Source organism: Centroberyx gerrardi, chromosome 18 (genome assembly GCF_048128805.1).
Source record: "Centroberyx gerrardi isolate f3 chromosome 18, fCenGer3.hap1.cur.20231027, whole genome shotgun sequence".
NCBI classification, from domain to species: Eukaryota; Metazoa; Chordata; class Actinopteri; order Beryciformes; family Berycidae; genus Centroberyx; species Centroberyx gerrardi.
The window spans coordinates 6983011-7000749 of record NC_136014.1 but is presented as its reverse complement, the minus strand read 5'-3'; the positions used below and the strand labels follow the sequence as shown (position 1 = coordinate 7000749).

At 45.2% G+C, this 17739-nt stretch overlaps 1 protein-coding gene across 1 annotated transcript in view; it reads right to left on the bottom strand.

Annotated features, from left to right (window-relative positions):
- The window catches only part of sipa1l1 (signal-induced proliferation-associated 1 like 1), a 31152-nt gene extending 18227 nt beyond the window's left edge, over positions 1-12925 (bottom strand). The window contains exons 1-7 of the mRNA XM_078289847.1: positions 11537-12925; positions 11137-11356; positions 10794-10924; positions 8276-8464; positions 7494-7668; positions 5929-6032; positions 5226-5383 (exon numbers count right to left, since the gene is read on the bottom strand). Coding sequence (XP_078145973.1) covers positions 5226-5383; positions 5929-6032; positions 7494-7668; positions 8276-8464; positions 10794-10924; positions 11137-11356; positions 11537-12925 — 2366 coding nt within the window. The remainder of the gene's footprint in view (positions 1-5225; positions 5384-5928; positions 6033-7493; positions 7669-8275; positions 8465-10793; positions 10925-11136; positions 11357-11536) is intronic.
- Positions 12926-17739: the final 4814 nt, after the last annotated feature.

The window sequence follows — 17739 nt, the reverse complement described above, 5'->3', positions numbered from 1 at the left end:
TTACCAACAAAACAGCTCTGGTTTCTGCATTCTCCGCTTAAATTAGTCTTCCATGTCCTTGTTGGGGTAACGCAAACAGAGGAGTCCGTTTCGTTACCATAACAAAGACATCTGTCAAAATGTTGGTTGATGACATTTATTAAAGAAAGTACTGCGGCGTGGAGACTATGTGTGCTCGGTGTGCCTCTTCCTTCTAACGTTAAGATCAGTTTCACCTCCCTCTTTCCCTCCCTCTCCATCTCTCCTTTCTCTTCGTCTCCTTTTTCCTTTCATTAAGCCCCTGGAATGGCCATCTGAGGCTGCTTGCCCTGTCTGGTATGTCAGGAACTCAGCTGGACGGCCATGGCAAGGAGGGAGGGGAGTGGAGGAGGAGGAGGAGGAGGAGGAGGAGGAGGAGGAGGAGAGGAGGCTGCTATTCAAATCCGTCTGCCCAAAGTCTCAGAAAAAAAGTCGAGTGAGAGAAGAGGAAAATATGGCTGAAACAAAGAGATGAGTGCGTGGGAGACTTTGAAAGGACAGGGGAATGGAAGGACAGTGGAAAAGGGGAGTGGTTGTGGGAGGTCAAATGAAAAAGAGAAGTGTGTATGTGTGCCTGTGTGTGTGCAAACTGCACTCACAGGTATAGTGAAGAAAGATGGAGAAGTGCAGAGGAGAAAGAGAGAAAGAAAAAACAACATTTCCTGTAATGAGGGACCAGTAGACTTACAGCCCGCTCCGTCTCGGTCTCATGTCTTAGTTTATAGCAGCTAGCTAACACAGAGCACCTATTGTGCTCCTCTGGCCTTGCATTTGACCGACTGAGCTGTGTGTCTGTGCACAGGCCGGCTGCCCCGGTCTCAACCTCTTCATGCTAATGACTAAATGAGCTCAATTACAGACGCTCTCTCAGGTAATAATTGCCAGCTGACAGCGCAGCGCTGGAGGTCAGAGCCCTCACCCCACACACTTCCCTGCTGACACGCATGTGTTGACACTTAGAGGGCTTAATAGCTTCGTCTAATAAGCAACTAAAGTCAATATGTTGCCCACATATTTCTAAACATATCTCCGAGACACCCTGTCATCAACGGAGACGTGCGTGGTGTTCAACTAATCGTCAAATTGTTGACACCTCATTTCCCACATTTCCTTGTTTGTGACAGACAGAGGTAAGAGAGGAAACGCCGTTTCTGTGGTTGAAATTGCCTTGGAGATGTCTCCAGCTGCAACTAGTGTTTCCAGTTTTTGTTTACATTTCCCCAAAGTGGCGCATGAACTTTCATGATGTATTACAACAGCGAGACCAAGAAACTGGAAGTAGCTGAATTCTCTAGCTGAAAGCAGGGGGAGGAGGGGGAGTGTGGAGGTGTGTGGAGGTGTATGGGCGGTGGGGCATCCGAACATGCTAAAATAAGTTTCCCTGTAGCTATTATGGTAGTGTGGAATAGAACTGAGTCAAGTGTCAAGTTTCATTTTAATGCTTATGGTCTTAAAGGAAAATTCTGGTTATTTTCAACCTGGGAAAACGCTCAGGTTGAAAATAACTGGAATTATCCTTTAACTAGCTTTTGGCGTGCAGCCAACTTATCATTACCCTTGTTCCAACAAGGTGTTACTGGCGTTAAATCTGACCAATGAATGATCTCTGAAAAATCCTATTTTTCAAACTGACAGCCACGAAGCAAGTCACAAGGCCACAAAGCAATATTCGCCTGTATTTGTATAGCTGATAAATGAATCATGCAGGATTAGGAGAGGAATAGCTCAAGTGGCTATAAGCAGGCTGAACGGGATGATTAATATAAAATGTGACCTTTTATTTTTATTCTTTTCCGTCACTCAACACATCACTCAATACATTACATCGGCGCTCTAAAAGCACTTGCGCTGATCTCAACCACCCATGAATCAGTCTACCAAAGACCTGTGACTCAGAGGACAGGCAAAAGAGAGGGGGAGAGAGGTAGAGGTAGGGAAAGTCAGGGAGAGAACAAGGCAGAGCGAGCGAGAGAAAAAAGTGATTGAGAAAAAAGGGCGAGAGAGAAAGACAGAGTGAGTGTGGAGAGAGAGAGAGGGAGAGAGAGAGAGAGATGCAGTGCAGTGGGGCTGGCTGAGCTGTATGGCTGCTGTGTGACCCTCGTGGCAGGAGGCTTGGCAGTAGAAAAGAAAGAACGCATTCCTGTGGTTTCAGTGATTTGTGGTCTTATAAATATCCGATGTGTGGGCAGCTCCGCTCTCCCAGCATCCACGACCCGCTGCCCACTGAGCCAGGGCAAGAAAAAGAACATGTCAATACCTATGGAGTAGGCGGCTCAGAGGGGTGGGTGTGTGTGTGTGTGTGTGTGTGTGTGTGTATAACAGGTTTCATTCCACTTGCGACAACCAGCAGTCCTCAAAATTACAGTATGATTACCAGTAAACGGCTTGTAAATACAATTCTGCCGGTCCTCACAGCAGAAAAGGTTTATATTACGCTTAGGGTTTGATTTTAATTGGGGTTGGGTAGGGCGTCCCGGTGGCTCCACTGGCCAAGGCACGTCCCATGTGACCACAACATCCTGGGTTCCAATCCGGCCCTTCTCTCTCTCCCAATCTTTCCTGTCTCTCTCCACTGTGAACTATCAAATTAAGGGAAAAATGCCCCAAACATAATCTTAAACAAAGATTTAGGGTTGAGGTAAGATTATGGTTGGGATTAGGAATTATGTGATCATCATGTGATCATCATCAAGCATGATTTATTACCTCAGTATCATTAGACAACAAAAAGTGTTTTTCTCAAGATCAACCACTGCAATACAACAATACTAACAAACCATTTGAAGGAAACTAAAGGACAAATGTAAAAATTCCTCTTTCACCATGTGACAAGTGTCTGGTGACAATGGCACAATGGCAAGGTATTCCTTTAAGAAAAGCCCAAGAGTTTAGAGCACTGCAAAGATTACTGGATGTCATGTCAACATCTATTTGAAAGCAGCCGTTAAGACTGTATTTTATGAGGCAGGTTTCCTAAGTAGTTGGAATTAACAGGCAATTATGCTCAGTTAAAGATAATATCAGTGCACAGTGTTGGCCCTGCAACCTAATAGCGTTGCAGCTACAGCAGCCAATAAAAACCACAGGAGACCGTAGGCTAACTACAAACAGGCACACACAGTGATCAAACGCATTAAAGACCTTAACAGGTTTACACACACCATTACTAATCTTTTTTTGTTTGGCTTCAACAAAACACCTGTGCTTTTGCAAAAATATCAAATAAAATACCATTCAAAGTCAACAAGTCTAAGTCTAAGCTTAATCCTGAAAGCAGCCGGAAAACAAGTCCGACACTATTGGTAAGCACCACTCAAATCTAAAAACACGCACATAAAGCAGCCTACATACTGAGAGTGACTTACCGAACAACAGCAGAACAAGTAAACATTCATGAAATTCAAAGGGGGGGAAGAAAGAGACATAATGCACTGGAAGGTCAATCAATTTAGAATTAGGAGACATAATTAAGGTATCTGCAGGTTTCAGAAAGCCAAATACTTTTTGATATGGGGGCCATGGTGTAGGCGTATGCACAAATTGTGCAAGAATTGCGCTCTCTATGGGATGAAATCAATAGGCATATTCCTCTCATCAATATTTTGCACAGGGTCAAAGATATTTCAGAGGAGATTTGCCAGGCGTGGAACTGGTCAGCGGCCTCCTGCAGCATATCTGATATGGATCTTACTGCCTCTGTGTTGCAACTGTCTGGCGGTCACTGGGAAAAACCCTCTGCACTGTGCAACAGCAGGCACACCCACTTAACCCAGATTGCCTTTCTATGTTTGATGCTGGATTATCCTATTTGTTATGCTGGCACACCATGGCCCCCATCTTTTAACACCTTTTTAATGTTACCTGGAATTGAATTTAAGACCAATTTAAAAAAATAAAAGTCCAACAATGTCTAGTAAAGCAGATACAATGAATGAAACATGTTCTGCATATTGTACAACTAACCCTATCTGTACTAATAAAAGAGTGGACATGTAGCACAAAAGAAACTGGTCATTGTATGGTGAAAAGACTGTATTTAGGACATTTCAGTCCTTTCTAAGGCCTTAAATTTAGATAATATATTTTAAGACTTTTTCCGACTTTTAAGGACCTGCAGATACTCCAATAATGCATTGAAAAGTCATTCAGTCAATTTACAGGAAAGGGACACAGTATGTCAAGTAATGTTTGAACAGTGTAGGGTGCAGGTAGTCACCAGTTGCATTAGCTGTTGAAGAGTACTGTGTTAAGTTCAGCTGAAGAGATCAAACCCCAAAGTAGACAGAGGTACAGAGAGGACCCAGAAACCCAAGCACAAGGCTGGGAATTCAGTTAAGACTGTTGACTCTTTAAGACGAGTAATGAGTTATGGCTGAAGGAGAAAGGATTAATGGACTCACAGCTGTAATGATGATCCACTTGGCAGGACCCTCTATTTGCACGCGCATGTGCATGTGGCTGTGTTTGTGTATGTATGCGTGCATGTGCTGTAATAATGATCCACTTGGCAGGACCATCCGTTTGTGTGTGTGTGTGTGTTTGTGTGTGTGGTTGCTCAGTAACGAAGTAGCCCCATGGGGGACAATTAAGACCTTGCACACAATGCGCTCCGACAGCAATTAAAACACCCATTAGAGGGAGAGTGAGTGAGAGTGAGAGAGAGAGAAAGATAAGAGAGTGTGACAGAAAAAGAGAGTAGATAACAGGACAGCGACAGGCATAAACAGCGAGTGAAAAGTCCTTCACAGCTAAACAGGTTTTTGGAGGAAACTTGGGAAGAAAAGCAGCATGTTCATTATTCCTTTACAATGGCTCTGGGCTGGCTCGTTGGATTTTATCTCGCACATCTCTGACAATGTGGTAATAAATCGTGAGCAGTCCTGAAAGGGCTCTGGACACCCACAGCCTACTCTATGCTGAAAAGAAACATGCATGCTGCCTCGAATGAGGTCATTATAAAGGCAATGACAGATGAACACATTTTGAGAGGGGCAAATTTGTTTCAGCAGTGATGGGAAATGACTAATGGGGTAAAAAATAATTTGCTCAAAATTGAGAGCAAAACTACATCTAGATTTTCTCAAAATGTCACCAACTGCTTGTACTATGGCCTCGAACTCATCAGTTGGGCTCTGTGTATTGTGTGCATCTGTGTGTGTGTGTGCATGCGTCAACAGGTGCGTATACGTGGTGGTAGTGTGTCTCACCTGTAGGAGGTATTGTCGGAGCAGGGGTTGTGCGTGCGCACCACCACGAAGACATGCTGGAAGTGGGAGCGAATGTTCTTGGGGGTGAAGGGCTGCGCCCCGGGTTCCTGGAACACAATGGTGACGATGTCGTTCCCTATGTGCCGCTTCCGCAGCAACTGGGAAAGCACACAGACAGACAGGATGAACTCTTTACCAACACATCAAGAAAGTAATTGAGACATTTCAATGGCAAATTCCACCTTAAAAATAAATTCACGTGTTTTTATGACAACCCTGGCCTGGGTAATCAGTGTTTATAAATGTGTATGTTTCTCCCGAAGCTGAAATAAAAGAACCAAGGCTAATGTATGATGTAAACAAACAATATGTCTTGGTGCTGCTGAGCTTACACACCCAAGAGAGCTTTTTATCACAGTATTGCTAACAGTTCTAGGCCAGAGAATGCACCAATATATCAGGAAAAATGTAGTCACACTGTCCACAAAGTCAGTTTACTGTTCACCGTCAATAAAGCAAATCAAAAATATTGCTCTATTCCAACACAGATGACACTCTTGCTTCGATCATTTAGAAAAAAAGAAACAACTTCTCATGTACACAAACCTAAACTTTACTGTCGATCAGTGGCGAGTGGAGTGACACAATTTAAATGTTATGGTGGATTTTGTTTAAACGATGAATCGTTGTTCTATTAACATACCTGCTGTTTGTTGTTGGGCGTGTAGGGCAGCATGGTGGACACATGGAACATGATCTCATAATCCTTGTAAGTGGTGTACAGGGAGTGGGTGCCCGTTGAGTCGGCTGGAAGGGAGACATCACATATGATTTGATTTGACTTGAAGAAGAAGAATGTTTTCATTTATAACAGAGTCCTGTGTACAGAAGGATTTGAAAGAGATATAGAGAATAGATATAGAGAAAGCAAAATAAGAATAAAATCAAAAAACATTTCTGTCACATGAACTGGAAATCATCTCTGGTACAGTAAAGATGAAGTTAATTCTACATGCAAAGAGTGATTCTCAGTGCATCATATTATTTCCACACGATTGCTTGCATCGTTTATGGCCAGAAACCAGTGTCTAGTGCCTGCTGCTGGAGCTGACTCAATTTTGGCACTTGTTCTCAGATATGTTCTGCCCAGCCTCGCTCTCTCTCTCTCTTTCTCTCTCTCTCTCTCCATCTCTCTCTTTGTGTCAGGCATTTCTCTCTCATCAGCTGTCTGTGCAAGCCGCCATCTCTTTCTCTCTCCCTCGATATCTACAATTCTGCCAGGGCTAGTCTGTTGTTTCTTCTCGTCCTCTGCTGCAAAATGCTGATCAGATGGTCCCATTGTTCCATTAGCTCTTAACAGACTCTGGCCCTAAAGAGAGCCACAGCATCCGCTGCGCACTAACAACCAATTCCACAGTCTGTCGATGTGCTCTGTTCAGAGACCGAAACAGTCGCAGGGTGTTTAAAAGCCCGTACTTAACCTAGATTAACTCAATTAATTACACTCATTCTGTAGGGAATGTCTGGGATGGCTGTATTTAATTTAATAAAAGGCCACTAAACATTTAACTGTACTGCACTTCCCGCAACAGGTGACTGGGGAGACTTTAGAATAAAAAGAAATGCTGGGAGTGTTGTCTCAAACAGCATTATGGGCGATGATTTAATTGATGGGGCTTGGATGGAGTAAAATAGCTAAAACAAGATTACATAAGAGACAGCAAGAGGGACACAGAGAGAGAGAGAGAGAGAGAGAGAGAGAGAGAGGAGATAAAATGGACTGCAATCTTGGCTATGACAGAGACAGAGAAAGACAGAGGATTACAAAGTTAAGATGTTTTCATACTTGGTCAAGAGAATTCACAGCCTTTCACATTTTTTTTAAAACACATTCTGAGCAAAATCAGACCCCATTGAAGGTTCCCTACAAACAGTTTGACGTTGAATAGATGTCGATACGGCCTGCACCAATGTTTCAAACCTGTGGGTTGATGTTGAACCAGCGTGTCATGTAAACCTACGGTGTTGGTCTTGACCTCCTGCATGCCGCCGTCCATCAAATGCTTGTTGGGCAACTGAACTCAAGACTACTTTAATCAATAAGAATTCCTACTTTGTGTGTGTGAATCTGTGTTTCTCCTACTGCTGTGGGCCACCCTGGCTGATTGGTATTGGTTTCAATGTCAGTGTAAGATAGTCTGAATGCTATTCCCACTGTACTAAGACAACTTTTTTCTGTGTATATGTGCATATGATGTATGTACATACTCTTGGTGTCCAGCTGAGCGCGGTACTTGGTGAAGCCTTTGAGCCTGACCCTCTCCCCCAGCAGATGGAGGAACTCCTCCAGCGCTGGGCCGGCCGATTCGTTGTTGTACATCTCCTCCTCGCTGCTCTGGCCCGCCATGCAGTACATCACCCCCACCTTCAGCTGGAAGCTCAGCTATGGAGAGAAGACACGTGGGTGGGATGAAAAAAGGGTGGTGGTGAGGTGGGGTGCGGGGGGGCAGAAGGATATTACTGGGTAAGAAATCATGTCAGAGAAATCCTGTTGACATTTCATGGAGAACTCATGTTGGCATTTTAAGAATAACCACCTTGGGTTGTACTGGAGTGATTGCGTTGCCATTTTACAGAGAAATCATGTTGACATTTTCAGAGAGTTCAGGTTTTGATGATTGCAGCACCGGGCAGCAGTATCAAAGTGTTTGTTTTTCTGTGGCGTGTGTGTGTATTATTGTGTTTGCATTGCGTGTGTGAGTGTGACACGCTTTGCAGGTGTGTGTTTCTCCACTTAAATGTCCACGTACAGTAATAGTCCGTAAGTGAGTCTGAATGATTAAGCATAAATAAAAAAAATACATGATGAGACATCCGCCTTTTGGAAAAGGAGACACCTACTCTTATAAAATTAATGAAGCACAAAATGAAAATAACTGCCTGTACTGTATATAGCAGTTCAGGAATCAATTCTTCAAATATAAACAATCAAATGAACGTTTCTCTCTCTCCTTCTCTTTTTTTCCTCAGTTCTCATCTCGTCTCCTCACCCCCTGCTCGTCCAGCTTCATCAGCTGCTCTGTGACTTTGGGTGTGTTGAGTGCCAGACGCAGGCAGTGGGCGTTGAGCTCGGGCACCAGGTACTCCAGCACTTCTTTGAGGGGCAGGCCTCGAGCCAGACCGTGCTTAGAGGTGGAGGGCACCACGTCCTCCAGGATGGCCCCACGCAGGGTGTTCAGCTGGAGAGGCAGGGGAGAAAGAACGGGAGAAGAGGAAATGCAAGGATTTGGGCTGCAACTGATTTTTCAAGTTCAGATAAGAAAAACGTATTGTCGTTGTTGCGGTGATATTGTGGAAACAACGGGCAAGCTGAAAGCAGTCCAACAATACCACCAGTGGAAAAGAACAGAAAGGACATTTATTTCAAATTACACAATGTAAGCTGCATATAGTCATTTTAAATAGTGAAAATAAAAAAAATACAAAAATGAAACAAGGCAACATTAAACATGAATGATGCAGTCACGCTTTGGGCCAATCAGTAACAAGTTATGCAAATGTGAAAATGGTCTATGTCTCAAGTCTGTTACGTAACAATACAATTACATTACAAATGTAATGATAAAAGAACAAATAGAGGCCGAAGGTTATAATCATTAGCATTATACTGGAGTCTGCTGTCTGCCTGCATTCTGTTTCTGCTAGCAATCACATCTCATCATGATCTAACACCAGCCATGGACAGCCATCATATGGAAGATTTTAAGGAAAGTTGCCGGTAGTCAATTAAAATGTGACATTTTGGCCAATGGTCAGGAGCAGTTTGAGGTAGTATGCCTTATTGTGTCTACCTCAGCAGGAGTTGGCAATTGCCTGATAGATTTAACAAGCAGAATTCAAGCTGGTATTGGTGAGCTTGGGGCCAAACCAGCCATTGAAAGGATTTAAGGAGATAATTGTTGATGATGATGATGACCTATAATTCCTGTTATGCAAGCACCTAGCAGCACTGAAATGGACAACATGGGAAAAAACATTGTTCATCCCAATGTTTCTTATTATGTTATCACATCTTTTTCTGCATTCCTTAAATCACGCCACAGCCACTTATCTAAAAAACATTGTTCATCCCAGTGTTTTTTGCTATGATGTCCATTCCAGTGCTGCTAGGTGCTTGCTTGAGGTGGATCGCCAGCACTCTGTTCCTAAGTATTGTCGTTTTTTTTTTATTTTTGCGTTGATTCAGAGCAAATCAAAACACTGTGACAAAAAGGGATTCTCCATTTTGAAGAGGCTGGAACAATCTGCCCAGTGCGTTTTTATCTTTAGAGCACATAATCACACCAAGTACAGCAGAAGCACGGTCACACAGTGATCAGAACAGAATGTGTGTGGGCTGTGCCGCCGCTACTGCTACTGCTACTGCTACTGCTACTGCACAGCTTCCACTATGGAGACTCTTAGGCTTCAGGCTAAAACAAACTCAAGGAGGACTTCAATGAATAAATCAGGAGGACTGTAGAAGGACCGGGACCTGTATATCTAACAAGAGAAAATAAACACAGCTGAATATCTGTAGTGGTCCCATGGCTCTTGTGGGTCGCTGATAAGCGTCTGTGTTTTGTGTGTCTTCACATAGTGTGCAGTAAGCCCACTGTCGGTGGCTACACCCTCTGGGTTAAACAAACTGAAGGAGAGAAGCGCTCCAGCTGGTGAAGAGAGGAGAGAGAGACAATGGCTGTCCTCTGTAGACACTGGACTATTCTCGCCAACGTCATTGCATCCCACTCACTCCCACACACATACCTGCCCAGCTCCCTGCTCTCAAAATAGCAATTAGAGAGGGAGAGGGGGGGGGGGGGGATAGAGAGGGAAAAAAACAGCACACTAGGCCATGTGTCATCCCCAGAGATTGGAACGGTTATTACTTATGGGGCGCTTCTATACGAGAGCGGTGCTTTTTTCCTCTACACTCAAATACCTTTGGCGTTATTTTAGTCTCTTTTAGCTGGGAAATGGCACAGCTCAGTCCTTCACAGACGTAGGCTGACAAAGATGGCGGGGTGGGCGTTCTGCTCAGGGGATGAGGACATGCTTCTCTGGAGCTTAGAAGTGTGTCTATAGGAGGAGATGGCGGCAAGGGCTAGAGGGATTCATGAAAGATTTCTTCTCACTGCAGACTGCAGCTTGAGCGTAGGGAAGAGGAGCTCCTAATGAAATACAACATGTAACGATCTCAGGTGGAGCAGAGGAGAGGAGGGGGCGGCATCTAAGGTCTTGTGGAAGGCACATTTGACAACCTTGAGATAAAGCTTTTATAATGTCTCTGTCGAACGGCATTCTCAGTAAGCAAAGTCGGGCGGAGATCCTTCATGCTACCGCCCATGCCATTTGAACTCATAATGGCCTCTCGGTGACAACAGCCAGTGCGGAGTGTAAATACTGACACACGTCTGAGCATCACTGAGCATTCATGGCTCCATCGTCAACAGTTGTGAATATATCTTAGTGAATGGACAGATATCTAAAAGGCAGCAACAATGGAAAAAAATGTCCATGGTGGTGTACCTCGCTAGTTCTGAAGATGACCCTGTAGTTGTACTGCTGGCCGTGCTCCTTGTGCTCGTCCAACTTCTCCCTCCTCAGACTCACTGCCACTGGGCCCAGGGTCTCATCCATCCCCAGGTAGTTCCAGTGCTCTGGGGGAGAGGCGGGATGGGATTGGAGGGGGGAGAGAGAGAAGGAGGAAGTGGGAGAGAGAGGAGGAAGAGTTACGGAAAGGGAGAGAACCGAGGGCGGAGGGATGGAAAGGACATGAGGAAGGACATTCGACATTCCTTAAGTCATGCCACGACCCCTTAAGGTTGAGAACCACCTATCTAATGCTGCCATACCATCACGGTTTGCTCACCTCTGAGGTAAAAGTACTTGCGATAGTAATAGGCGCCGAGGTCAACATGTTCCACTATGTATCGCTTGGCCCTGTCGGCATGCTGGCCCTGCCCGTCCTTGGGGGCCTCCAACACGGCCACGCCGGCATTGGTGAAGTGGGTGGTGAGGGTGGCCTCCAGGGGTCCTTCCTCTGTGCTGCCTGAAGAACTGCTTGAGCTCCCACCGCTGCCTATGCTGCCCTGCTGGAGGACAGAAGACAAGGAAGAGTTACAAGGGTAAAGGTGCCAGATTCAGCCATATTATCACTATTGGATCTTCAGAAAAACTTTATAATACAATATTAGCCTTTGTAGTGATCTATGCAAAAAGCTATTTATCATAAAGATACAGTAATAATCATATTCTTGCCCAAAACCTACCTGTTTGGAAGGACAGATGCTCCTCTCACCCTCTCCACCGACCTCGTTCCTGAAGCAGGGGCAGCTGAGCACCAGGTCATTGCTCTTGTCGTCACCAGGGTCCAGGGCAGGATTGGTGCCGTGTCCTCCTCCTGTCCCCTCCTTGGTGCTCAGCTCCTCTTGCGAGCCACAGGGTGACCCGTACACTCCGCTCTGATTGGAGGAGAGGGAGGAAGTGGCCGAAGCGGAAGCAGCGGCGGCAGCAGAGGCGCCGGTAGTGGTGTTCTTGCGCTTGCCCCCCGACTGCCGGCTGTGTACGGCCTCGTTAAGGTCAAAGAGCAGAGACTGGACGTCAAAGTGGGCAAAGCCTTTCTGGCACACCCAGGGTTTGGGAGGGGGGCCGCTCTCGTCCCCTTTCCCCCCATCCTCTGCGTCTGAGCCAGCCCGGGACGAGTCCCCCTCCACCTTCACGCTGCGCAGCTTGCGGAATATTGACTCTCCGCCCGTCTCAGACTTTGACCTCCTCTTCAAGTGCTTCTCTCGCTCCTTCAGGCGGCTGGCGGGGCTGCCTCTGGCCGGACCCAGGGGTCCGTCAGGCAAGTCCAGGGCAGCCTGTTTGATGGGGGCCACGGTAAGGAGCTCGCCCAGCCTCTCTGGAGCCGGGCTTCGTTGATCAGGGGCCTCAGAGGACTGGTAGCCCTTTAGCATGTCAAAGAAGCTCTCTCCTGACACCCCGTGTTTATCTATAGAGGAAGTGCTGCCATACTCGCGGTGCATGGGTGTCCAACCGGAGAAGGACCAGCCCTCGCTGCCATCCCCATCCAGCTCGCTGATGGTGATATCACTGTTACTGCGCTGGCGGATGCGCCTCATGCCTTTGCGAGGTGAGCCCAGATAGCCATCTGGTGACAGGAAGCGATTGTCCTTCCCTTTGCTCTGCATCTTGCTCTTCAGGGTGTTGTGGATGTTGCGCAGCATGGATGAGTCCTGCGGGCTGATCAGGTGGCCCAGCTTGGCTGACAGATTGCTGTGGGCCGTGACGGCTGACATCCCGCCTCCTCCTCCCCCTCCACCGCCTCCTCCTCCGACTCTTTCTCTTTCTCCACTTCCTGATCCTGAAGAGCTGGTGGTGGTGGAGCTGGGTGAGTCCGTTTCCACGGTGATATGCCAAACACCTCCTCCTCCCCCGTCTTTCCTTGGGGGCCAGTCAGCCACCCGGGCGCGAACCCCCATCTTGGGGACGCCAGGGTTGGTGCCTGTGGTAGAAGAGGAGGAGATGTGGGCGCTCTCGCTGCGGGGTGGCGGCGCCCCTCCATTGGGCAGTCGCAGGCGCCGGGTATAGAACTCGTCGGTGGCGGGCACCGAGCCGCCGACCGAGCGCTCGGTCTGGGAACGCTTCAGACTGGTCATGATGGAGCCGGGAAGAGGGTACGGGGAGGGGAGATGGGGGGGAGAGGTAGGGGTGTGGGATTGGATGGGGTGGTGGGCTCAGATGAAGGTCTGCATTATGCCCACTGAGAGGAGAGGAGAAAGAACCTCATGGACACATGGGGTGCTGCAGGAAGAGGAGAGGAGAAGATTTATGAGTAGGGCCCATGAGGAGGAAGAGAGAGCAATAATCCATACAGTCATCGGATTAAGGAAATCCACCAAATGAGCTCTGGGTCAAAAACTATGATTAAATTACTGGTCTGCAGTATACAATATTACAGTACATATGCTAGTCAATCAAATCATTGTCGAGAAGCTTGCATTTACATTATTTCTGCATTTACTGTACCTTTACGGAGCTGGAGCTTGATGGAGAGAAAAGAGACGAGACGGTGGAAGTTCACAGTGGTCGGCAGTCTCTAAAAGATGGTCTGCATTGCAACCATCCTAGAACTGAACTGAACTCAATCTGGAAGGGACAGCAGTCAGCAACTGAGAAGGAGAGGATGGAGATAAAGAGAGGAAAAATAGGAAAAGGGGGGGGGGGGGGGGGGAGTAGAAAAAGGGACGAAACCAGAGGAGATGATCAGAAGAAGGGAGAGAGGAATCAAACAAAAACATGTTAGAGAATATAAGACATCACAAGTTCTACGGTATCAAAACTGACCGAGAAACCTTAGTCTCAGTCTCCATCTGCCAGGAAAGTACAGGAAACAATGGGAAACTACTGTACATCTGCAGGATTTAGATGATCAAAAAAAGCATGTAAAAGCATGTTCATAACACAAACAAACAAGCAGAACAGTTGATCTAGACCAGGCTATATTTCACTGTCAGTGGAGAGGCTCGTGGCAGGGAAGCCTAGTGGTTAGAGAGACCATCCAGGTACTCAAGGTTACAGATTTGATCCCCACAACAGGCAATATTCCCATTAACAGCCACGGTTTTTCTCAGTGTTCTTGAGCAACACATTGAACCTCTTCCTTTTAACTGATAAGAACGTCAGCTAAATACCGACATCATCAAGGGAGTCATGTCTCTTTTTGTCAGGACTTATCTTGATGACAAAGGAATAATGGTTTTCTTGTTCCTACCTCTTAGGAAAACCTGTTAAAGTTCACACATCTCGATCTAACTGTTCCCAGTAAGCGTTCAGCAGATTAAAGACTAATGGAATATGAAATGACAAAATCAACATCACCGTATCTGCAGGCTACAGTAGGGGTGTGCGCCTTTTATGTGCATGGGCAGATGTAGTTCATTAACTTGATCAAGAACAATGTGACAGACGGCTATAAGCCTGTAACACTGAAAATCAAGAGAGCTGAGAAAGAGCAATACTTCTGTAACAGCGTTAGGGTTTTGTTCTATCCATGATGGTGCAGAAGTTCTCTCTTTTAGACCACTCTGTGTCGCCATGGTGATAAGGACAAGACTTATACGTATGCGTGTGTGTGTATGTGTTTGTGTGTGAACAGACAGTCGGGCCCTTCTTCTAGTTCAGTCTCCTCTATGCTTTGCTCTCTGGGTAAAAACCCATGACTAGTACTAAAACCAAACTATCTGAAGCACCAGTCTCCTCAGAGTGATTTAAGACAAGTTGTAGTTGTTTGTACCTGGAGTTTTTCAAGGCCACGGGCCAGTCAGAGAACATCAGAAAAAGACAAGTACCTCTCTCCAGTTCAGTGGCAGCACAAGTCGAAAATAACAAACAGACAAGCCAGACAGCCTGACTATTCACACCCAAAACACTGTGGGTCCAATGTGCTGCATTTTTACCATCTGTTCCAACACAAATCCAATGGGCTTTGTTTTCCCAGTCTGGAGGCCTAGGGATGGTACTGACAGAGCTACAGTATCTCCTCGCCTGCCTATTGGTGAGCTGTTCAGATGGGCTGTTTTAGCAGCATGACATCCTAGTCTGGGCTTCTGTCGGGCTTGAAACACTAAAGTGTTTGAAGTATAACAAGCAGAAACTCAAAGCTCAAAACTCAAAGCCGCTCTCGCTTCACCGCCAGGTGTGTGTGTGTGCGTATGTGTCTGTGAGAGACAGAGAGTGTATGAGAGGGATTTCACTTTGCAGACACACATACTGCATAGGTTTGTGCAGCGGGGCCGTTTTTGATATGGTAAAGAAGCCTCTTGGCCTGCTGTTGAAGATGATAATATTAACTCTAAAGAGGAGAACCACACTGTGAAATTATCTTTCTGCGAGTCGGGCAGTCGTATAAATTGTCCCAGCTGGCGATAATCCCACTAGAAACACAGACATAAAACCATCTTGGGTGGATAATAATTAAATAATTACAATACATTTTCAAAAGAGATTGTGAATTGTGGAATTGAGTTGGCATGAATATAGATGAATTCCACCAGAGGCGGTCTCTCCTATGCCAGCAAACTCATCAAGCTTCTCAAACTTTTAACTTCGTCGTTTAAATTCGTCGTAAATCAAGAATCTGTTAACACAAACTAACAAGTCTCCAAAGATTGTGTAGACCAGTGGTTCAAAAGCCTTTTCAGAAACAACTTTGATCACACACAAAAATCAACAGAATACCCAATGACAGATAAAGCCTTGTGCAATCATAAATAGTAGCATTTATCCAGGCAGGGCAATGTCCAAAATGCATTAACCTGAACTAAATGTGTGCACTAATAAAACCAATTTGGTTGAATTTTTAAGAAGTAAGTACATGTTTGTATTTACTTCTACTTACACCTATCAACTCCCAGGCACAGTAGTTTTGGGGTTCAAGTCATTGGTTCAATTGCAGCTTTGATTCACTTTTGGGATTCAAGATTCAAAATTTGAAATCAATTTGTGATGTCCAATGCATTCCAGTTATTTTGTGAAATTTTGTAAATTACTTATTTGGTGTACCTACTTTCCCTCAACCTGTCTCATCTACATCAACTTCAGTTGGGGATTTCCTACATTTCACAGAATGACTTTCGACAAGCCCCAGAGAATGGGGTTCTGTGTGCAATAAACGTGTAGGTGGAGAGAGCAATAGAAATAGTGCAGTAAGTTTTACCAGTTGAGAAAAAGTAAGAGGGGAGAGAGATCAATGCCGGGGTGTGTCATGCCTAGTTGTTCAAATAACAAAAAACATTGAAAAGAGCGTTGTATTTCACCCACTACTGATGACAGATCCCCAAACATGTTGTGGCTGCATTGCATTATGGTCTACTGAGGCTTCTATCAGTGGAGAAATTGGTCTCTCTGCCTCTTCCTATGATTTTTTCTCCCTGTATGATTGCTGAACGTCGGTGCAAAATGCTACGTCTAGAATGAAGCTCTTGCTCTTTGCTTCTGAGGACTGACACCAAAACCTGACGTTTACGGCCGGTGTTGTAGATTGCTGAAACAATTTCTGCATTTTACAGCTACAATGGAGTTGTATGGAATCCTGGAAATATCTTGACATCATGTCACAAGATCATGTCATTTATGTTTGGCCATTTATCCACAGGGATAAGAAAAATACTCCACCAAACAACAAAATTAGCCCAGAAATGCAACCTACATCGCCAATAGCTGTTTTTAAATAGCGTTTAAGTGTTTTACGGTGGATTTTTCCTTTAAGTTTGTGAAATGTCCCGTCAGCAACAGTATGGCAGTTGTAGAAAGTTGTGGCAATCCAATATCTTTACTGAACCAAGACCGGCTGGTTTTTCTGCTCCTGAGCACATCAAATTTCTCTCTTTAGGCGAAGGAGAGAAGAAATGGCTCTATGTGTGTCTCTATGCCTATGATTCTTATGGTGGTGAAACAGGCCTCTTCATCATCCACTGTGACAGATAATTTCTGCCCTCCTGTCCCCGGCCCAGGCCAGAGACTGGAGTTGAAATATGTCAACCTCCCCTGTGGCTGCGCTGAGGTACACGGACACAATAACCAGCCACGCTTTAATCATCCCACAGTGTCGAAGCTGAAATGTGCAGGCTCTCAATCACTCTTTTCTCAATTTCTCTTATGGACTAACAGGCTGCTCCACTGATAATAGCTCTTGGTGCATGAGTGGCTTGCTCATTCACAGCACCCAATCAGAAGTCCCATCACAATAAAGTGAGCGTGACAGATACACTGTGGGTGTACGCAGTCTGACAATGTGACTGACTCTGGAGCTGATCATAAGGGGCTTCTTTTCATAAAAAAGAGCAGAATTACATTATAGGCTAGTCCTTCAAAATGTTACTAACAAGAGACAAATCAGAGACTGAAGTTGTTTTCCATTCCTCTACAAAAGAGCTCCAGGAATATGCACAAGAACTGCTTAAACTGCACAGATAGTCAATCTGCTCTGCTTTGTCAAAGGAAAGCTTACCAAACAACTAATCATTCTGCTGTTGTTTGTATGGATGTGAGAAAATGTATTTTTTGAGAATTTTCTACTCTCTGTCTCCAAAGAACAACCACTGAATTTTCAGTGGTTTCACACTTTTTCACACATATCATCATTACAACATACATTTTTATTCAAATGGATATATTTTATTTTTGATCTAGTTGAAATTAAGCCTAGCTCTTCCTAGCACCTCTGGCCATATAATGCTGGAGGGAAAAGTGAAGAGGTAAAAACAAAATTGGTTGGTCCACAAAACATGGTCAGTCATGCATTGCCTCATACATTTTCACAAAAACAAAAAAGTGCTATCAGTTAGTTCCATTATACATAAATTAAAGAGCAATCAAGAAAAGCAGATGGTGATTTCATTATTTTTCTATGGGGATCCCCATAAAATAACAAGTAGAAGTCAAAGAGGACAGACACGGTACCCAACAACAG